The following is a 23,716-nucleotide window of genomic DNA, read 5'->3' on the forward strand; positions in this document are numbered from 1 at the left end:
GCCCTGATCTGTTTCACCTGTCCTTGTGATTGTCTCCACCCCCTCCAGGTGTCGCTTATTTTCCCCAGTGTATTTATCCCTGTGTTTCCTGTCTCTCTGTGCTAGTTCGTCTTGTATGTTTCCAAGTCAACCAGCGTTTTCCCGTTCTCCTACTTTTTGCATTCTCCTTTTTCTAGTCCTCCCGGTTTTGACCCTGGCCTGTTTCTGGACTCTGTACCCACCTGCCTGACCATTCTGCCTGCCTTGACCACGAGCCTCTCTGCCACTCTGTACCTCCTGGACTCTGATCTGGTTATGACCTTTTGCCTGTCCACGACCATTCTCTTGCCTATTCCCTTTGGATTTATTAAACATCTTAAACTCCAACCATCTGCCTCCTGTGTCTGCATCTGGGTCTCGCCTTGATAGGTGGAGAGTGAGAGGAACATAGGGGGCTAGGGAGGGGAGTGGTGTGTCAGTGAGGAGCTGTCCGTTATAAGTCACGATTAGACGGAACCAAAAAAAACATTTCTGCCAGGCCTCAAACAAAACACACACACACAGCAAGCACACACATACTCATCACACAAAAGCCTGCCCCTAGCAAGATGCATGAAGGAGAAAGATATGTGAATTTCAATAAAGGGGAGAGGAAACAAAACTAGCACGAGTAGGCAAGCAGCGTAAGGAGAAGGAGGAGAGAGACCGCCAGCCACCCAGGTAGATAAAAGCTCCAACACTGGGGGCTGTGAACGGACAGAGCATGCAACACACACACTACACACACACACACACACACACACACACACACCACACACACACACACACACACACACACACACACACACACACACACACACACACACACACACACACACACACACACACACACACAGGCCGGTGCGGCTGCAGAACTAGGGCATCTGCTACAAGGGCATTACAGGTCAGGACTACTTCATGGACAAGTCAACCTATCTCTGAAGACCACAACACTACAGAGGGCCTTGAGCTCCCCTACCCTCCTATCCCACCTCCCCCTCCTCTCCTTCCCTCCATCCTCGGTACCCAGGGCTCTCTGGTAGCAGTAGCTATAAAGGACATGTCAACGAGTGGGTTCACTTTATCCCATTCATTTGTTTAGTTTGGCCAATTTGGAACCTCTTGGGAATTGACTGTGTTTTGTTTGAGAGGGGGATTTATATGCAATGCTCTAAAAGAGCTAAGCTTTCCCCCTCCAGCGTTTGTGCTCCTCTGAGCGGCATCACTGGGCTTTAGTCAGGGACTCAGTGGCAGATCAGCTGTTTCAGCAAGCACGGAGCAGAGGGGGGGGGGCGAAAGAGCTCTTCCATGTTGTGTAAGCATAAGGCAGACAGCTCTGTTAAATATTACAGCAATAGGCATACCTTAATGTTTCATAAGTTAAAGATTGCTTTGGCTAAAAATGACAGTGGCACAGTAAAACATCCAAAGTCTACTTTATGAATATTCATATGTGGATGGGATTAAAATTCATTCTGAATTCATGTTCTACTGAGACAGTCGTTTGAAGTTCGAGGTTATTCAACATTTAGAGGTACACATGTCTGTTCAATATTACATGGGAGGATAAATAGTTCCATACGGAGGATTTATCAAAGAATAGAAAGTCAAAACACAACTAAATATGGATTTCAAACAGTCCTCCCATCAAATAGGCTAACGCATCAATCTACCCAATTTAGTTGCAGTGAAACAATTTAGTTGGACCAAAATTCTGCTGGTTATAATATTGACAGACATTGGTTGGAAAAAACGTAATGAAGTCTGAAAGGAATCTGAATCAGAAAGGTGAAAGCAGATGAGGGCAGAGGATGTGTTGCTATTGTATAGATGGAAGAGTTAGCTTTTTAGAGCCATGATAACTTGGATCCTGCAAATAACACTGCAGTCCTAGTTGCCTGCACAGTCTCAGCTACAGTCTCAGCTACTGCCACAGCAGCGTGTTGGAGAGTGAACGCATGGGCAGAGTAAGATAATTGTCCACTCTTCCAAAGGTGCTCTAATAGGCCATCAGCGTTACATCAGCCAGAAACCAGAAGAAGATCCATCCTGGGTCCTGAATGTTGGTCTCTGACTAACACTACGCCGAGAGGATCAGATGAAAAGTAAAGATGTTCTGTTCTGAAAATAGTTTAGCTGAAGTGCTATGGTGTGGTACTTCTTATTTACATGAGGGGAAGCCCCTTGGAATACAAATTGAAAGAGATAAGAGTCAAGGTCAAACATGAAGGTCACTGCAGAGGCAACATACTAGGCAGAGCATACCGCAAGGCCTTTTAAGATTATTCAAATCTTCTCTAATACATTCTGGGTTAGAAATACATTCATATAATTTATTTTACAACTTTAATGCTGCATTTATTTTAAATGGTTGTGGGGAGCAGTGTTGTGTGTCTGGGTAGGATTGAAGCCGCAGAGATTTCGCTCAACGAAGGACTTAAATCACTTCTCGAGACGAGTGTAGCAGAAAATTGATAATTACTGGCAGCACAGCTGTGTCTAGTCTTCAGGTGTGACAAATACCCACCCCCCTCCCAAAAACGATCATAACAAAAGCCGAGCCCAGGACAGGGGATGACAAATATCTACTTGTTTGTTGCATCGGCAGGGCTGTTTATTTCTGTGTGTCAGAGGCAGAGAATGTGTGGTCACCCAGGCCACTTAGGCCCTTCCCTGGCTATCCCGTGCCCCAGGCCAGAGGCTCCCCGCCAGGCCAGGGAGACGCCACAGTGGGGTCAGGCCTCCAGGAATGTGGTGCTCTCTGGCCAGAGACTGACTGGGTGAGCTCTGTTCTGTCTCTGTCCCACTAGGCCCCTTTCCTCACTGCAGAACAGAACACTGTCTCAGCTCTCAGCTCTCAGCTCTCAGCTCCCAGATTCCATCTGGCTCTTCCTGTCTGCCTCCGACCCTGGAACTAATCTACCCCCCACTCCGTCTCCCACAATGCCATGCGAGACTGTGCCGCTGGGGCCTTCTCTGCGTAATTCAGTAGCAACGTGAGTGCAAACCTAAGACACTGCAGAACAGCCAGGCTGTAACTATGTGTCAGTACTGTCATAACATGTAAATTTGCCTTCATCGGTCAAATAGAGGTGCTCAAACAACAAGCTGTAATCTACCAATCAGTGAGAGTTGAAGAATCCTAGGTGAATGGAGATATGGTGGGGTTGGGGAGGGGCGGCGCAATCAATGTGTGTGCAGGTGTGCATGTTTGTCATATAAAATGAGGGCTTTGATAGGGCTGTGTTAGTAGTGATGAGAGGGGTTGAGTTGGGTTGAGGGGGGCAGCTAGTCTCAATCCTGGCTGGCCTGAGTCTTCTCATTACTGTCAGTCAGCATCAGGTTTAGCAGAGCCAGGCTCCTGCAGCCCTCTGTCCTCTCTGCCCTCCCTCCCTCCCCTCTCTCCTGTCTGCTGCCATTGATAAGTACACAACATGGCCCTGAACCCCCCCCACCCCCACCCCACCAAACCTAATTACCCTCAACCCACAGCAAAGAAACCAGGCTAGGGAGAGGAGAGGAGGGGAAATGGGCCAACACTCAGGAGCCAGCAGGACACAGAGAACACAGTCATATACTGTACTGCACATACAGGCTAAACACAAAGACAAGCATATAGTTAATTCAGAATAACAACATATGCCCACTCTCACACACACAGACATGATACATATTATACAATTACAACGAGTAGAAGAGAAAACAGCATCAATCAAACAGCAGTGCTTTGACTGTTTGAGTCTCTTCTGACAGTCTTTTGGTGATTCTGTCTGACCACCCAACAAACAGTCATTCATATTATATTTTATTTATTTATTTTTAATTGAACCTTTATTTAACTAGGCAAGTCAGTTAAGAACAAATTCTTATTTACAATGGCAGCCTAGGAACAGTGGGTTAACTGCCTTGTTCAGGGGTAGAATGACAGATTTTTACCTTGTCAGCTCGGGGATTCGATCTAGCAACCTTTCAGTTACTTGTCCAATGCTCTAACCACTAGGCTACCTGCCTGGGCTTTGGCCTCATTCTTGTCTGGGCCAGTTTCATTGAGGCCATTCAAAGCTGGAACAGTGTAGGGTCAGGGATTTAAACACATCTCCTGATACCCCACACATCCATTACCAACGGGAAAAAACATCTCTCCATGTAGCCCTCTATCTGGGGGGGGGTGTTTGTCTCGGGTACAAACCTTTTTCACCAGGAGGTTAGAGGGAGGTAGCGATAAAGCAATCCCATCAACTGAACACTGATTGATTGACTTTTCCCTTGCCCTGATCCAAGTTAGCTTTGCCAGCTATCGGATTGTTTCTTGTTTTTAGTGAAAAGTCAATGCACTTCCCGTCGGTTGTAAAAACCCATTTCAGAAGTGCATTTACGTGGAGGAAAAACATAAATACACATAGTAACAGTGAGGTTGTGTTTCTGTTGGTAGATGACTGGCTCTAGTCTTGGAGAAATGGAAATTGACCTACTATCATCCAATGTGAAAACATGTAAGATAGAGATATACATAGAGATATACATGTACATAGAGATATACATAGAGATATACATGTACATAGAGATATACATAGAGATATACATGTACATAGAGATATACATGTACACAGAGATATAAATAGAGATATACATATACATAGAGATATACATGTACACAGAGATATAAATAGAGATATACATATACATAGAGATATACATGTACATAGAGATATACATAGATATATACATAGAGATATACATAGATATATACATAGAGATATACATGTACATAGAGATATACATGTACAGAGATATACATAGATATATATATATAGAGAGAGAGATACATGTACATAGAGATATACATTGAGATATACATGTACATAGAGATATACATAGATATATACATAGAGATGTACATAGAGATATACATAGATATATACATGTACATAGAGATATACATAGACATTAGAGGTCGAACGATTAATCGGTATGGCCGATCAATTAGGGCCGATTTCAAGTTTTCATAACAATCGGTAATCGGCATTTTTATACACCGATCATGGCCGATTACATTGCACTCCACGAGGAGACTGCTTGGCAGGCTGACTACCTGTTATGCGAGTGCAGCAAGGAGCCAAGGTAAGGTGCTAGCTAGCATTAAACTTATCTTATAAAAAACAATCAATCTTAACATAATCACTAGTTAACTACACATGGTTGATGATATTACTAGTTTATCTAGCTTGTCCTGCGTTGCATATAATCGATGTGGTGCCTGTTAATTTATCATTGAATCACAGCCTACTTCGCCAAATGGGTGATTCAACAAGCGCATTCGCGAAAAAAGCACTGTCGTTGCACCAATGTGTACCTAACCATAAACATCAATGCCTTTCTTAAAATCAATACACAAGTATATATTTTTAAACCTGCATATTTAGTTAATATTGCCTGCTAACATGAATTTCGTTTAACTAGGGAAATTGTGTCACTTCTCTTGCGTTCTGTGCAAGCAGAGTCGGGGTATATATATGCAGCAGTTTGGGCCGCCTGGCTCATTGCGAACTGTGTGAAGAACATTTCTTCCTAACAGAGACCGTAATTAATTTGCCAGAATTGTACATAATTATGACATAACATTGAAGGTTGTGCAATGTAACAGCAATATTTAGACTTAGGGATGCCACCCGTTAGATAAAATACGGAACGGTTCCGTATTTCACTGAAATAAACGTTTTGTTTTTCGAAATGATAGTTTACGGATTTTACCATATTAATGACCTAAGGCTCGTATTTCTGTGTGTTATTATATTATAATTAAGTCTATGATTTGATAGAGCAGTCTGACTGAGCGGTGTTAGGCAGCAGCAGGCTCGTAAGCATTCATTCAAACAGCACTTTCCTGCATTTGCCAGCAGCTCTTCGCTGTGCTTCAAGCATTGCGCTGTTTATGACTTCAAGCCTATCAACTCCCGAGATTAGGCTGGCAATACTAAAGTACCTATTAGAACATCCAATAGTCAAAGGTATATGAAATACAAATGGTATAGAGAGAAATAGTCCTATAATAACTACAACCTAAAACTTCTTACCTGGGAATATTGAAGACTCATGTTAAAAGGAACCACCAGCTTTCACATGTTCTGAGCAAGGAAGTTAAATGTTAGCTTTCTTACATGGCACAAATTGCACTTTTACTTTCTTCTCTAACACTTTGTTTTTGCATTATTTAAACCAAATTGAACATGTTTCATTATTTATTTGAGACTAAAATTATTTTATTGATGTAGTATATTAAGTTAAAATAAGTGTTCATTCAGTATTTTTGTAATTGTCATTATTACAAATATATGTATATATAAAAATAAAAAAATCGGTCGATTAATTGGTATCGACATTTTTTGGTCCTCCAATAATCGGTATCGGTGTTGAAAAATCATAATCGGGCGACCTCTAATAGACATATACATAGAGATATACATGTACATAGAGATGTACATAGATATATACATGTACATAGAGATGTACATAGAGCTATACATAGAGATATACATGTACATAGAGCTATACATAGAGATAATATACATGTACATAGAGATATACATAGAGATATACATAGAGATATACATAGAGATATACATGCACATAGAGATATACATAGAGATATACATAGAGATATACCGAGAGATACACATGTACATAGAGATCTGGTCCTTTGTAGCTCAGTTGGAAGTGCATGGTGCTTGCAATGCCAGGATAGTGGATTCAACACGTCTATAAGTTGCTTTGGATAAGTGTCTGCTAATGGCATATAAAGATATGCTCAATATGATGTATTCTGTTCTATAAAGTATTCTGTTCTATATAAAGGACTTTTGTCCTTGAATGTTCTTTCAAACTCTGGCAGTGGTGCACGACTGAGTTTGAACAGGGAATCTAGCGCTTTTAATAAACTCATATGGACATTTAGAGTAGCTGGCAGCCATGGTTTCAAATTCCCAGCAGTCAGCTGTGTCAGTTGAAATGAAAATCATTCTGAGATGGAGAAGATTATAATACTAAAATCACCTAAAGAAAAACAACATATCTGAGTGAGGCGTAACAGCGGATTCACCAGGCTTTGTGAGGCTGTCCAGAATGAAAAGAAGAGGAAGAGATGGAGGGAGAGGAGAGAGACAGAGAGGGAGAAACAGAGAAAAAAAGAAAGTAAGAATGGAGAGAATGTAGGAGAGCAGCCCTTGTGCAGGTTTCTTAATTGGCATTGGGGTAGAGAACTGCACTCCTGGGCCTCTCTCATTTGGCAAGCATTCCCAATAGTGTGTGTGTGTTTCTGTGAGGGAGTGTGTGTGTGTTTGTGTTTCTGTGAGGGAGTGTGTGTGTGTGTGTGTGTGTGTTTGTGAAGGAGTGTGTGTGTGTGTGTGTGTGTTTGTGAAGGAGTGTGTGTGTGTGTGTGTGTGTGTGTGTGTGTGTGTGTGTGTGTGTGTGTGTGTGTGTGTGTGTGTGTGTGTGTGTGTGTGTGTGTGTGTGTGTGTGTGTGTGTGTGTGTGTGTTTCTCTGAGGGAATGTGTGTGTGTGTGTGTGTGTGTGTGTGTGTGTGTGTGTGTGTGTGTGTGTGTGTGTGTGTGTGTGTGTGTGTGTGTGTGTGTGTGTGTGTGTGTGTGTGTGTGTGTGTGTGCATGTCTGTCTGTCTGTGTGTGTGCGCATCTTACATAATTGTTGTTCTGTGTCTTTGGTTGTGTGTGTGCGTGTGCGTGTGTGCGTATCTATAAGGGGGGCTCTGTCTGTACTGTACTTCACACAGTGTCACCTTTGGACTTCATTAAAAACTTGGCAAGGAGTTTTCTCTCTCAGCAACACGTTTGTCCCTAGCTCCAGCACCACGGGACACCTGGGAGCTTTTCTCCAACTCAGAACATTAAGCACACAACAAATCCCTCAGAAAGAGGTGGGGGACCAGAACCAGACAAAAGTGAATCTATTCTAGACCCTCTAGCCTCCCCCTTCCCTCTATCACCAGCAGTAGAAGTCCCTCAGCAGTAGCAGAAAGAGAGAGAGGCAGGCAGAGTACACAGCGGACACGCACACAGACAGAAGGGGAAATCTGGGCCACTGCTTTGATGGTATTTATGACTGATAACCTAGATCCATTTCCACTCAGGCCTACTACGGTACGCTTTGTTAGCTGCAGTCAACATTTGAAGGTTACTTCCTCTTCCTGATTAAAATATACATATAATTCAGCACCAAATAAAACTTTGTGATTGTCAACCCAAGTAAACAGTATTACTCCTTCAAGTTCCTTTAGAGTCTAGCTCCCACTGTTCAGTACATCCAGAACATATCTATTTGTGTACAGTACAGAGAGGCTTGTCTCATCAGTGCAGTCCAATGACTGCCATTGATGTGGCGACTAGTGGCTGCTAGTGAAGCCTAATGAGGCAAACAGCCCCTGGTGAGACGGCCCGGCAGAAAAGAAGGGGTTAAGCTGCGCTGCTCGTCTTCTCTGAGTGGCCCAGCTCCTTCCTTTCATTTCCATAACAAGCCATCAGAGCTCATCTACCAGAGAAGTGGCCAATTAAAATCATGTTGGTACACGCTATGATTGTCTGTGATTCCGCAGTGTGAAAACAACAACAACAGCAGCAGCGCAGCAACAACAACAGCGGCAGCGACGGTATCGGTAACGACATGGACAGCTGAGAAACCAATCTTTAGCGATGTGGGCAGCAACCGTCACCTTGGTTTCTAAACACACCAGGCAGTCACCAGCCCCCAGTTTCCATGTTCCTGTGAAAACACAAAGAGAACCGCTCCACAAAGGATGAGAACAGAGAGGGACAGCACCTGTCCATCGCTCTCTCATACCTAACCCCTCCGTTCACCTCACACAGACATCACGCTGTGCAGATCTATTGGCTCAAGACAGTAGGAGATCCATGTGTGACCAGGTAGAACAATTCTAACATAATTGGGGCCCCTATATATTCATGCACTGTATTTAATCATATAGGAAACTGGGTGCATTATAATAGCACTAAGGCCAATGTCTGAAGTACCTGGGGAGATACATGTAGATGTAGGCTACTTAACTCTCTCTACAAAATCTACAATCGCTTAAGGCACAGTAACAGTACTGTACACAATATGCAACAGTGCAGGGTAGATAGGGGGTGGAGTAAAACCAGGAGGAAACCAAAACCGATTGGTCTCTCAACAACCCAGCGCCATTGAGCACCTGTAGCCTGCCCTAGCAGCCGGCCCCATAGAAGCCCATCTCTCACTGAGGACAGGCCTGTTAAACAACAGCAACAAGCAGCCGGCTGGAGAAGAAGGTGGGGGGAAGAAACGATGACAAATTCAAGACAGAAAGTGCTTTCTAAATGGCAACCTCAGACCCAGACTGCTTATAAAGGCCTTAAATCAATTAAATATGAAGGAGAAAGCCATGAAATGCTAATCTATCTGCCTTAATCCTATTTCTTTGAGATACTTTGAAATCCACATTCTCTTGCATAATACTAAAACAAATAAAAGCCATTTTCTCCTCTAATGAGCTTGCCCTAGAGCCTGCCGTTTTCTAAAACATCTCAACGACAGGTATTTTCTGTACTACTGTAGCAATTCTGTTTAGTAGTCATTGTTTTCTTCTAGTGATGTAACCTACCTTCATAATGACACTGGATGTTTATAAGTGTGTGAGAACAATTCATGTATTTCTGAGCGATTCCGTTCTCTTACATGTTGGTCCCAGCTAAACAGAGCATATTGTTGTAAAAAGCATAAAATAATAAGCACAACAGCTATGTCTTCCAGGGAGGAGCTAGCTTCCCTTTCAACTGAAATCCCAAAATCCAGAAGCAAAACATGTCGGTTGTTTTTGATGTGTTTTATTTGTTTTATGTTCAGGAACAAGCCGAGGAAAATAAAAGGTTTAAGTGACAAACAGGCAAATGAGGGAGAGGAGAAAAAGAGCTGGTAGTTTCTCAACCATATGCCGATACCCGTAAGACACCATGTGTTCTGGCTTTGAAAGCTTTCACTGCCAATTCCCCATTTGAGACCAGAACCGCTCAGTAACAACACCTCTCTGTGAGCCGGTGGGAAGGAGAAAAATACATTATTGATCTCTACCCGTTTCAGGTCTAAAAGGTCTGATGTGAGGAGCACACAATTGGACTAAAGGCACTCCCCTCTAACCCAGAGCCAGTCAGAGGGGATAAAGAGCACACCTCTCACCACTGTAGCTACATCATGATCACCAACACCACCTTAACACACTGTGTGTGTGTGTGTGTGTGTGTGTGTGTGTGTGTGTGTGTGTGTGTGTGTGTGTGTGTGTGTGTGTGTTGCACACAGAAGACAACCAGTAACCGAGCCAGGATTAAGCCATTATGAAAGATATGATACTGTCATCATTAATAAGTTACCTACATGTCAAATATCCCCACTATTTTGTTATTGGTTCGTTTTGGTAAAATTGGCATCAGCATAGGGGAAATGACTGCTGACCATGGAAGTGGCCTTCCAACTGTGCAGGAAGTGGTCCCAAGCTCATAGCACAAGTGCCTTTGGAATGCTTTTTCCATAATGACACACGAGTGGGGAAAATGAAAGGAGTCCTGTTGCTAATAAAGAAAATAGATTTAGAGAATGAGGCTGACTGGTCAGTTAGTATCACTAATACTAAGTGAGGTGGTTTGCTCTTACCTTAGGTTGAGCGCGTCGGGGGAAGGCAACCTTAGGATCAATCTGTGAATGACAGAAACATTTGGAGTAAGTAAATAAGGAATGACATTGTCAACTGTGCATCAACATTCACATTTTAGCGACAGAGATAAAATGCTAAAGTTCCTCCAAAGTGACAACAACATCATTTTGATGTAGATGCGGAGAGATGTTCACAAAACGGGAACAGTGCCTTTGAAAGTTTGGAGGAAATTATTAATTCAAGATTACAGTGTTGGAAATAGGAGTCTGGAGTTTGTGACTCCAGATAATCCAAAATAAGCAGGAAGGTGCATCAGATCAACAATTTTTTTCTGTCTTCGCCTTGTCGTCTCATTAATTTCATTTTTTCTTCTGTTTAACTGGTCTCGAGGTGTGCGGTTGCACTCTTATCAATCTTGCTTTCAGAATGAATAGAAACTATTTCATGCACCGATGTCATGGTGCCTTCTCCTGACTTTAATACCAGGCTCTTAAAAGAGAAATTTCAAACAATCTCATCCAAGCAGACCTATTGAAGGGGAAAAACGTAAACAGATCGAAATTGTTCTCTTGCAGAAAATTACTTCTTCGTGTTTGGCAGGGCAAACCCTTTACGTTGCTGCATATTTCTCTGTGAGGATTTGAAGGCTTGTCTACCTAGAGGTTGAATGTAATCCACTAGAGCATCATCATAGAGATCCTGTCTCTCTCAGTGGGCCACATGTAGGCCTGAGATGTCTCTCTCAGTGGGCCACATGTAGGCCTGAGATGTCTCTCTCAGTGGGCCACATGTAGGCCTGAGATGTCTCTCTCAGTGGGCCACATGTAGGCCTGAGATGTCTCTCTCAGTGGGCCACATGTAGGCCTGAGATGTCTCTCTCAGTGGGCCACATGTAGGCCTGAGATGTCTCTCTCAGTGGGCCACATGTAGGCCTGAGATGTCTCTCTCAGTGGGCCACATGTAGGCCTGAGATGTCTCTCTCAATTTACAAAAGAAGCCAAAAAGAAGGAGTAGGTGGTCAACTGTACTGGAAGAGCATTACAACATGTCACGTCAGCTGGACAAAACGTTTTCCTCTTGTAGAACCTCTGCATCTCCTTTGACGTAAAAGGCATCTGAATCAACAAAACTGAGATCACGTATTCCTAAGAAATTAAGAACAAAACACTCCTAAATAAGGAATGCAATTGACGATTCAGTTGAAAACAAAGACAAAGCTTCCCATCTGTGCAGATCAACTCAGGCTACCGTAGGTACTATTTCACCTGTTGTGTTTTAAGTGAAATGTGAAAGAGCAGCAGGTGAGAATGAAGCAGCAACATCATTTCTCTGTTCTATTTCTATCTGGTGGCGTTATGACTGTTATCGTTGGAAATCAGGTCAATTTGAGAGATGAATTCAATAACACCTGGGTATGGCAACCCTGCTCATAATGAATTTCATGTAATGATTCGTTTTAGCAATTAGCCTCAGGCATAACCAATTCAACCTCAATTACTCAGTGGAGCCGGGCCTAGTCGTGCAAAGACAATACTATATGCTTTGAATAGCAACGCCGTCATACATGGTGCTGTGTCTTACCTTCACAAACTACACACTAGTCCCTGAATATCAACTCTTGCTGCTTGTTTTTGTTTCTCTTATACGGTACATTTTCATTTGGCATAGAGCCTGTTTAAGATGTCAAAATAAATGTTTGCTACAGTTCAATTTATAACAGAACAGCAGTGAAGGTGGTACAATTTTGCCTTGCAGCATGTCAATCAAATCTACAATGGGTTTGGAGCATGAAGACTTATTCAACATACAGTCACTATCAATCCATTTTTTTTCTCGTAATGCAGACATTTAGTTTGTTTATTGAAATGGCCCCATCATGCAGTAATTTGTCCAGATTACCAGTGTAGCTGGGTTAGGTAATGATGACTTAGTGTGGGATCTGTTGAGAAAGCTTGTAGAAGCACACCTTTATGTAGGTCACAGCCTAGGGAAATGAATGGTTCCTTTGAGACGTTTGCCAAAGGGGGGAAATTCTAACAATTGTTTTCATTCTGTTGAAGTACTCATGTAAATGGGACGTTTATGTGGGAATTACATTTAAAGCCTGGGCCCAGTCATATAGGCCACATATTTCCCATTACAACAGTACACTATAGCATGTCTGGAACTAAAGGTTATTCCATTTTCACACTTCCATAGGAATAGCAGTTTGCTTTTTGTGGTGTAATTGGTCTCGAGGAGTACTATTTCCCCTCACCAGTAGGAAATAAATCACAGTGTTGAATGAAGGGATCATTGCTAGAGCCATGAAATGATAACAAATCCGCCAACAAGATATATGAGCAGTATATTCAATCAATGTTTTAATTCTGGTACAAATTACAATGCATACCGGAAGCTAATCTACAATATGTAATGGATCATATGCCAAAGTTTAAAAAAAGCTTTTTCTCAAGCTCTACAGCATCTTCAAACTAGGTATGTCAGGCTAATATAAGAGAACAAACCAACACATGTTCCCCTCCTTTTATCTTCTGTTACAGCTTTTTACAGCAGGGTCTCAGAGGGCCTAGTCACTGTGCGATTGTGAAAGATCAGGGCAGGAGGCAATTGTTTACATCCTTAGTTTAGATCTTCCAACAGGATTTCCTACATTATTCCAGATTCTGGGTAAACTCTCTCTCTTAACAGATCTTCCTCTATACTGGCAGTTTAAGATTAAGTTGTTTTTAAAGCTGCCACAATTGCTTATCAAAAGGCTTGATTTCTTAATTGTTTTCTTTGTGCTTTGAATGATTTAGGAAGCATTAGTATATAATGATTTATCATCTGCTTCTTTCAGTCAATTTCCCTATGGTTCTCATACACAAACAAGTATAATCATCGATGTCAAATGCACTGCCAACAAATACCCAAATGAAATCATAATTTCACTTGAGGCCATTAGGCATGCCCTTATCAAAGAAGTATTGTTTTGGAACATTACATCATTCTAGAGCAATTTATTATCCACATTTGGAAGCCTGCTTTAGCCTGCTGTGTAAGCTATGTTATAAAAAATAATTACATGTACAGTGCTTTCAGAAAGTTTTCATACCCCTTGACTTATTCCACATTTTGTTGTGTTACAGCCTGAATACAAAATTGATTAAATCATTTTTTTCTCACCCATCTACACACAATACCCCATAATGACAAAGTGAAAACATGTTTTTATAAATTTTTGAAAATTTATTGATAAAGAAATACAGAAATATCTAATTTACTTAAGTATTCACACCCCTGAGTCAAAACTTTGTAAGAGCACCTTTGGCAGCGATTACAGCTGTGAGTATTTCTGGGTAAGTCTCTAAGAACTTTCCACACCAGGATTGTGCAACATTTGTTCATTATTATTTTCAAAATTCTTCAAGCACTGTCAAATTGGTTGTTGATCATTGCTAGACAAGCATTTTCAGGTATTGCCACAGATTTTCTCGTAAATTTAAGTCAAAATTGTAACTCGGCCACTCAAGAATATTCACTGTCTTTTTGGTAAACAACTCCATTATAGATTTGGCCTTGTTTTTTTTAGGTTATTGTCATGCTGAAAGGTGAATGCATCTCCCAATGTCTGGTGGAAACAGACTGAACCAGGTTTTGCTTTAGGATTTTGCCTGTGCTTAGCTCCATTCCGTTTATTTTTTATCCTGAAAAACTCTCCAGTTCTTAACGATTACAAGCATACCCATAACATGATGCAGCCACCACTATGCTTGAAAATATGGAGAGTGGTCCTCAGTTGTATTGGATTTGCCCCAAACATAACACTTTGTATTCAGGGAAAAAAGTTAATTGCTTTGCCAATTTTTTGCAGCATTACTTTAGTGCCTTGTTGCAAATAGGATACATGTTTTGGAATATTTTTGGTATGTACAGGCTTCCTTCTTTTCACACCGTCAATTAGGTTAGTATTGTCGAGTAACTACAATGTTGTTGATCCATCCTCAGTTATATCCAATTAAAGTCATTAAACACTGTAAATGTTTTAAAGTCACCGTTGGCCTCATGGTGAAATCCCTGAGCGGTTTCCGTCCTCTCCGGCAACTGAGTTAGGAAGGATGCGTTTATCTTTGTAGGGACTTGGTCATCCAAGCTGTAATAAAAAACTTCACCATGCTCAAAGAAATATTCAATTATATATTTTTTTAATCTACCAATAGGTGCACCTTTTGCAAGGCATTGGAAAACCTCCCTGGTCTTTGTGGTTGAATCTGTATTTGAAATTCACTGTTTGACTGAGGGACCTTACAGATAATTGTATGTATGGGGTACAGAGATGAGGTAGTCATTCAAAAATCATGTTAAACACTAGTATTGCACACAGAGTGAGTCCATGCAACTTATTATGTGACTTTTTAAGCAAATCTTTACCCATGAACTTATTTAGGCTTGCCATAAAAAGGGTTGAATACTTACTGACTCAAGACATTTCAGCTTTTAATTTTTTATTAATTTGTGAACACATTGAAAAACATAATTCCACTTTGACATTATGGGGGAGTGTGTGTAGACCAGTTACAAAAAAACTACATTTAATCCATTTTGAATTCAGGCTGTAACACAACAAAATGTAGAAAAAGTCAAGAGATGTGAACACTTTCTGAAGGCTCTGTATGTCTGTGTTGATTCAATTCAATTGACGTTTTGTAGTATGCCACAGGTATTCATTTGCTCAAAATACAATCACTGTAATTATTATAAGTGCAACGAATGATGACAATGCAAAAAGTACTGCATGTTTGGATGCATAATACTGTAAAGAGAAAAGTCTGAGAAGAAGACAAAATCCATCATAGGATCTGTTGGCTCTAAGCCTGGGAAAGGTATGTATACCTTACATGATTAACTGTCGAAGACAAAGCACCTGCTAGACCTGAACCAACAAGGGGCACGGTGGAGGTGAGCTCACAGCTGACATTACTTTCAATTTATATCTGACAGAGGAGGCTTAGATTTGTTCAGAGCAGCTGCTCCTATCTGTACCAGCCCTTTCTTCTTTCTCTCTCTCTCTCTCTGTTCTTATCCCCCTCACCTCAACCAGCCATTCTGTCATTTCAAACGCTACATCAAAACAGCAAACAGGGGTTGGCCAGAGGTCATTCAATAATGGCTGAAAATATCTGTGGACAAAATAGGCTACCTTTGTCTTGGAAGAAAAAAATCACTTATTTAGCAGTACAGTACATCTCCTCTGGCAGGAGTCCAGAGTGAATAATCCCGACCTGGACATTGATACTGTGACGCAGTAATCTAACTCTACAACTCCTCACATAAAGAAGAATTATAATCACTTCAAATCATGTTCGTCATCATTTCTTAAACTAACTGTACGTAAAAAAATAACTTATACTTTTCCAAATGGGATATAGGATAATATCAAATATAACATTCTAAATATGTTCTGAATTGCTTTGTGTTTTGAAGCCTCAGGCTCTACTTGGCCATATGTCTCCATTCACATTCATCCTGGTCTGAAAGCACTCTGTTTTAATAACTGGACAGAAAGCAACCCATGCAATCAGGGTGGATTGAACAATAGCCGTGGCACATTATGATGGTGTGTGCATTATGAAAGCATACATGTGCTCATTGTCCACGTCTCTCGCTGACATCTTTCTCCACGGGGTTATCCTGCTTCCACACTGAGGCCATTAGCACTAGAGAACATCCACTACAACAAACAAAGGAGGAATATGTTGTAAAATGTCATACTGTTTGGAACTGGAGTATGCTAACTGTGAGAAATAGATCAAATATTTATAAACACTGTACCATTGAATGAGATTTTTTCTTCTTTTTTATCTCAGTTGCATTAGTTTATTTCTAAACCTGCAGCCTTGTAGGCTATTGCAAGTAAACTCTTTCACTAAGTCCCTTCAAGGTCACCACTGAGAGAGAAGAATCCATTCAAGCATCAAAATGCTGTACTTTCAAGCTTCCTACCAACCTAACATCTCTACAAAAACACATGAAGAGCAATCGAAGTTCAACATAATGAACATTCTCTAGTGTTGTTGTTGAAATAGCAATGTGGGAGGATGATTAGATCTTGACTCATCTCTACACAGTAAGTGTTCTATGAAAAAAAATGTCAGTACATAAACTGGTAGATTTCTTGTATTTAGTTTATGAAGGCTAGTCTCACTAAGATCAAATCTCTTTTGCAAGAGCGACCTGGTACGAGACTGCATTGCGCTCTTCAACACTGTAGTTAGTACATACAGTGTAATACATACAGTCGCTAGTGAAAGTCTACACAACCCTTGCACAATCTTCACATTTTGGAGCCTTAAAATTACATCTAAAAAGGGATAACATTTGATGTTGTTTATTATTGATCTACACAACCTATTCCACACTTTGTAAGTGAAATAAAAAAATTCTAGAGCATTTTCCAAATTAGTAATAAATACAAAATGAGGACGTATTGATTGTATTGTGGTGGCAGAATCATGTTATGGGTATGCTTGTCATCTGCAGGGATTGGGGAGTTTGTTAGGATCTAAATAATTATGGAAAAAGCAAAGCCCAGGTAAAAAGGTAAAGGAAAACCCGCCTCAGTCTTCTGAAAATGTAACCCTGGGATAGAGACAATTACACAAATGTTTATGACAAAGACACACCAGAATTGTTTTACAAGAGGGGTTGAGTGTTCCTGAGTGGTCTAGTCTCACTCCTGCCTTAAATTTGCTTGAATATCTGAGACAATGTTTGAATATTAGTGCCCATCAATGATTCCCAACCAAATTTACTGAGCTTAAGCAATTTTTACAAAAACAATATACATGTTACCCTAATAGTTGTGCAAAGTTGGTAGAATCTTATTCAAAATGATTCACAGCTGTAATGGCTGCCAAAGGTGCTTCCATCAGGTATTACCTCTGGGGTGTGAAGACATAGGCAATCAAGACATATATATATTTTTTGTTCTACAATTTTTAATCCATTTTGAATTTTAAGGCAGCAAAATGTGAAGACTGTGCAAGGAACTGTACATCCTACATGTGCGCTTCTGCAGAAAGACTGATGGAATGGAAAATAAGGCAGAAAACTGCTGGTTCAGGTATATGTGATGAAACAACAGTTGCTTCCTTTGCATGCCGGCAAAGTGCCCTATTTAACCTCAGTGGCACATCAGGAACTATCAAATGTTGATCTCAGCGTTGCTTAGTATTAATAGGGCCACACTTTAGGTCCTTCAATAACTCAGCTCATACAAAGAACATGACATCCTCCATCTCTTCAACTGCTAAACCACTGCGCTTTCAGAATCTTAATCCGAATGATTTTCACAGGGTATTCTCGCTTGCTTATCAAGATGCCGTCTGTCAATTTTATTAACACAACACACCTTAGTGCAAGGGAAATTTAACTAACAGTAATTAATAAATGTGTAATGTTCTGGAAGAAAATAAACAAATAAAACATTACAATGTGATTGTATGTTTCAAAAATGTTCTCGATAAAATATATCAAGCTATAACCTGCAATTTCAATTATAGCTTACTTCACTCAAATGAAGTCTTATTCATTACACACTGTACAGACAAAATGGAAACCAAATGGCTTTATTAAGGCGAGAGCTTTATTTATACTTTACATTAAATAATCCAAACAATAAAGTCAACGGAACTAATACCAATGTTTTATTTGACAATATGTCGACTTACAATGTAACTACAGGCAACTCAATTGTTAATAACTATGGTTAGTTTGTCAGGCAGAATTGTTTATCTTTGAGTCGTATTAGTTGTTCGGTTATAGTAAGAAATGTGGATGAAACAAATACAGATACAGGACACACCAAGCAAAGACACCAGATGAGACTTCTCATCTCTACAGAGAAAATAAAGTGCATTGGTATGAGTGCTTTGTCAATAACCAACTGTTGTACCACCTGCATTCTATCTACACCACGAGGGGCAAAACGAGTGTTATTCAATTAAGGTCACTAAAGCATATTCATTATCACAAATAAAGAGTTCTTCCCTCCCTAATGTAGATGTATCAAAAGTACTGTATATCTACAGTATACTGTACGCACCATATTCAGACATACAGTACAAGTCAAAAGTTTGGACACACCTACTCATTCAAGAGTTTTTCTTACTTTTTTACTATTTCCTACATTGTAGAATAATAGTGAAGACATCAAAACTATGAAATAACACATATGGAATCATGTAGTAACCAAAACATTGTTAAACAAATCAAAATATATTTTAGATTCTTCAAAGTAGCCACTCTTTGCCTTGATGACAGCTTGGCATTCTCTCAACCAGCGTCACCTGGAATGCTTTTCCAACAGTCTTGAAGGAGTTCCCACATATGCCCAGCACTTGTTGGCTGCTTTTCCTTCACTCTGCAGTCCAACTCATCCCAAACCATCTCAATTGGGTTGAGGTCAGGTGATTGTGGAGGCCAGGTCATCTGATGCAGCAATCCATCACTCTCCTTCTTGGTCAAATAACCCATACAAAGCCTGGAGGTGTGTTGGGTCATTGTCCTGTTGAAAAACTAATGATAGTCCCACTAAGCGCAAACCAGATGGGATGGTGTATTTCTGCAGAATGCTGTGGTAGCCATGCTGGTTAAGTGTGCCTTGAATTCTAAATAAATCACAGACAGTGTCACCAGCAAAGCACCGGCACATCTCCTCCTCCATACTTCACGGTGGGAGACACACATGGGGAGATCATCCATTCACCTACTCTCACAAAGACACAGCGGTTGGAACCAAAAATATCAAATTTGGACTCATCAGATCAAAGGACAGATTTCAACCAGTCTAATGTCCATTGCTCGTGTTTCTTGGCACAAGGAAGTCTCTTCTTATTATTGGTGTCCTTTAGTGGTGGTTTCTTTGCAGTAATTCGACCATGAAGGCCTGATTCATGCAGTCTCCTCTGAACAGTTGATGTTGAGGTGTGTCTGTTACTTGAACTATTTAACATTTATTTGGGCTGCAATCTGAGGTGCAGTTAACTCTAATGAACATATCCTCTGCAGCAGAGGTAACTCTGGGTCTTCCTTTCCTGTGGCGGTCCTTATGAGAGCCAGTTTCATCATAGCACTTGATGATTTTTGCGACTGCACATGAAGAAACTTTCAAAGTTCTTGGAATTTTCCTAATTGACTGACCTTCATATCTTAAAGTAATGATGGACTGTTGTTTCTCTTTGCTTTTTTGAGCTGTTCTTGACATAATATGGACTTGGTCTTTTACCAAATAGGGCTATCTTCTGTACACCACCCCTTCCTTGTCACAACACAACTGATTGGCTCAAATACATTAAGAAGGAAAGAAATTCCACAAATTAACTTTTAACAAGGCACACCTGTTAATTGAAATGCATTCCAGGTGACTACCTCATGAAGCGAGTTGAGAGAATGCCAAAAGAGTGCAAAGCTGTCAACAAGGCAAAGAGCGGCTACTTTGAAGAATCTGAAATCTAAAATATATTTTGATTTGTTTAACACTGTTTTGGTTACTACATGATTCCATATGTGTTACTTCATAATTTTGATGTCTTCACTATTATTCTACAATGTAGAAAATAGTAAAATAAAGAAAAACCCTTGAATGAGTAGATGTGTCCAAACTTTTGACTTGTACTGTACATATAGAACACATGCTAATCGGCAGTATTTATACTGCATGTGTGTAGGCTATTTATCAATGATTTAATTCCTACATGTATGCCATATATTCTAATATGTCACAGTGCTCTAAGCGATAACATTCTGTCATGGTGTGTGTATCAAATAATCACACATTAAATGAAACACTCTGTGGCTTTCTCCCCACTATCTGCATTGTACATCCCAATATTATCTGCAACAGCTTACAGGTGCTAGTTTCCTTTTATGACATGCAAAACATGAACCCGCTCCTCTTTCACTTTCAAGTATCAAGATAAAAACGGAAAGCTTTTACAAGCACCCTCCAGTGACTTGCCAGTCAGGTCAAGACAGCCTTACAACAAGTTATAGCACTGCTTTCAGCCAGGCTCCACTGTAATTGTACACTGCTTGCTGAAGTACAATAGGTTTGTCTTGCCAAATATATCTGAAAGACACTCCCCTCTGAACTTGACTTTCACAGAAGGCTGCAAACAAAGCGTTTATTTCTCGGTTTGGACTATTCCATCTCCAGAGCTGTGTGAGCATGACTGGATATCACCACCCACTGAGCAGATATCTCAGACAAATATGATTTCATCTGAACGCTGTCTAATTCACCGCTACACAGATTACTGACATGCTTAATTATTCATCTACTGCCACATTTCAAAAGGGAAGCACAACACAATAGTTCAAGGCTTGGGGATGGGGATGCCATGTGTGTGTGTGTGTGTGTGTGTGTGTGTGTGTGTGTGTGTGTGTGTGTGTGTGTGTGTGTGTGTGTGTGTGTGTGTGTGTGTGTGTGTGTGTGTGTATGGGTACCTTGGTCTGATGGAAAGGTACATGAGATAAACTGATGGGAGAAGCACCAGGTTTGTTGATATTATAAGAAGACAGAAAATAGGTTTTGGTAATTGGGAAGGTGTTGGCATTTTATAGATTTGACAATGTACTGTGCCTTAAACTTAGAAGCAATAGTTCTAATATTTCAAATACACTTATGTATAAGAAGCATCCACTGACGTAAAGAAATACCAAATATTTGTTGAGATTTACAGGATTAATGGACCCTTTGGACATCAACAATTATTTAATACAATCACATTTGTAACTTTCCACTTCCAATGATGTGATATACATCAAACTGACTAGAGTGACATGTATGATCTGAAAGGTAATATGCATGGACGTGGGAGGTCTGTGAGAGACAGCCCATTTGAGTGACATGGGATATGTGCACATGTGGAGCCATAATGGTAATGGGGAAAGGGGGCATGAGAGCTTCATTCATTCAGAAAAGGGAATTTGAGCAGATATGAGATTCACCTCTGAGTGGCGTTTTACTGCAAGAGTTTGCATGGAGGAGGCAGCGGTATTATCATGGGCTTATTCCACATCTACAGCTTTGATAAAATGTATGGTTTTACCAAAGAGGTCTTTACCAAGAGGGCCGACCCAGTGACCGGTACATGGCATTCTGAGTATTCTGAGATGCCACCTGCCACATATAGATGTACTGCAGTTGTTGTTGGTTTTAATGTGGTATTATTTTTCTATGTGGAACTTATATTACAGTATTATTACAACTCAAGCATGCCTGTGAAATGAAGGCAATGATGAACATTTAAAATGTGCAACACAGACAGTAAAATATCATTGCAAATGACATCAAAACACAAACATACCGTCTTTGAGTCTAATTCGTGGTGTGGTTGAGCTAAGACTTTATCTACACTGGCAGCATCTGCAAACGTAACGAACCCAAATCCTCTGCAAAACAAAGAAACACAAAGAAACATCAATTAGATTACACATTATTTATGCAAATGAGAACATTGAATATAAGCTCAGCTGATTCTCTCAGTGCATTAACATGTATCAGGAATTTCATTAGTTTTCAAAAAATAGAACTGCACACACATGTATTTACACTATCCTAATTAACCACTATTCATTCAGATGATAGAGATACGAATATCCTGAATTATAGATTACTATAGTAATTGCGGGCACTGATATTTAAGTTATATGACGTTATTGCAGTCCCAATTCCCAAAGTCAATGTCAAATTGCATTTGCCCGCAGTTTACTGCGAGCAATACAGCTGCAGCTATCTCTGTGAAACACAACGCGGGACAAACAGCCCGGGTTAAAATGTGGCATGTACACAAGTGTAGGATATAATTTCACCTACTGGAAAGCAAAAGTAAAAACCTTTTATTTTACCTGGAACGTTTTGTCGTGGGGTCTCTCATCACCATACATTCTCTTATTTCTCCGAATTTGCTAAAATAGTCTCTAAGGCTGTCTGTGAATAGAGAAAATATATTGGGTAATTAGTCAAGTACAAATGGTCGTCATACTGTTGTCAGTGTGATTCAAACACGCCCTGCAATGCACATAGGGGTCGAATAGAGGACTTCAGATGATTGGAAATAACAAACAACCTTGCACGCACACAGGCACACACATATCCATATAGTATACTGCACACACGCACACACAGAGAACGCGTGCAAGCACAATCAATCATTGCAACAAAACAACATGAAAGATGGGACATGTAAGGGAATAATTGTCTCACCTGGTGAGGTTTGCCAACTGAGGCCACCGATAAACATTTTACTGTAAGAAGAAAACATAGCAGAAGTGAGTCCAGATGTTAGATCGGCCATTTTGAAGACTAACTACTTATAAAAGCGATCTTAAATAGAGAGAAGCAAAAAAAAAACATTCGCTCGATAGCAATAATGTATTTTGTTAAAAGGGGGAGGCCACACATGCTACTGTAATCTGCCAAAGCAAAGCAGAAGCTTCGTAGCTATCACTAACTGCATCCGGAAGGAAAGACCAATGGTTATGTGCGCACTGCAAACTGAATCCAGCACGGCACAGCGCTAAATCCTCTGCCAGATATTCTCACATGAAAAATCCAATAAATAAATAAAAATCGAAAATGTTATAATCTTACCCCGGGTCATGTTGTGAATCATTTGGGCTTCCAGATGTGGCTTGACTCCCGTCTCCTTCCATAGCTAACCAAACTATAGGCAGTAACTACAGTAACAGACACACACACACAGACACGGCAAAAGCTATGCAAAGCCCCGCTATGAGAATATTACTGAGCCGGGAATGGAATCGTCACACGTGGGATCAACTCAGTCTAGCTCCCTCCCTCTCACTGCATACCCTCCCTTACCCCACACTGGGCGGGGCGAGGGCTCGTCACCTAACCAATCCAATTGACGTCAATACACTAAACCCGCCTATAAAATTCAGAAAACCACTCCCCATATTGGTCATAACGTTCCTATGACAATGTAACAATTGATTAGTTAC

At 40.6% G+C, this 23,716-nt stretch overlaps 1 protein-coding gene across 2 annotated transcripts in view; it reads right to left on the reverse strand.

The window, feature by feature from the left end:
- LOC120057190 (RNA-binding protein Musashi homolog 2-like) overlaps nt 1–23,479 on the reverse strand; it is a 350,186-nt gene extending 326,707 nt beyond the window's left edge. For both annotated transcript variants that reach the window (XM_039005674.1, XM_039005673.1), the window contains exons 1-5: nt 23,346–23,479; nt 22,959–22,999; nt 22,601–22,682; nt 22,060–22,144; nt 10,708–10,749 (exon numbers count right to left, since the gene is read on the reverse strand). In XM_039005674.1, the coding sequence (XP_038861602.1) occupies nt 10,708–10,749; nt 22,060–22,144; nt 22,601–22,682; nt 22,959–22,999; nt 23,346–23,407 (312 nt within the window). In that variant the 5' untranslated portion in view covers nt 23,408–23,479. The remainder of the gene's footprint in view (nt 1–10,707; nt 10,750–22,059; nt 22,145–22,600; nt 22,683–22,958; nt 23,000–23,345) is intronic.
- Between the last annotated feature and the right edge of the window lie 237 nt (nt 23,480–23,716).

The sequence above is a fragment of the Salvelinus namaycush genome, chromosome 12 (genome assembly GCF_016432855.1).
Source record: "Salvelinus namaycush isolate Seneca chromosome 12, SaNama_1.0, whole genome shotgun sequence".
Lineage (NCBI taxonomy): Eukaryota > Metazoa > Chordata > Actinopteri > Salmoniformes > Salmonidae > Salvelinus > Salvelinus namaycush.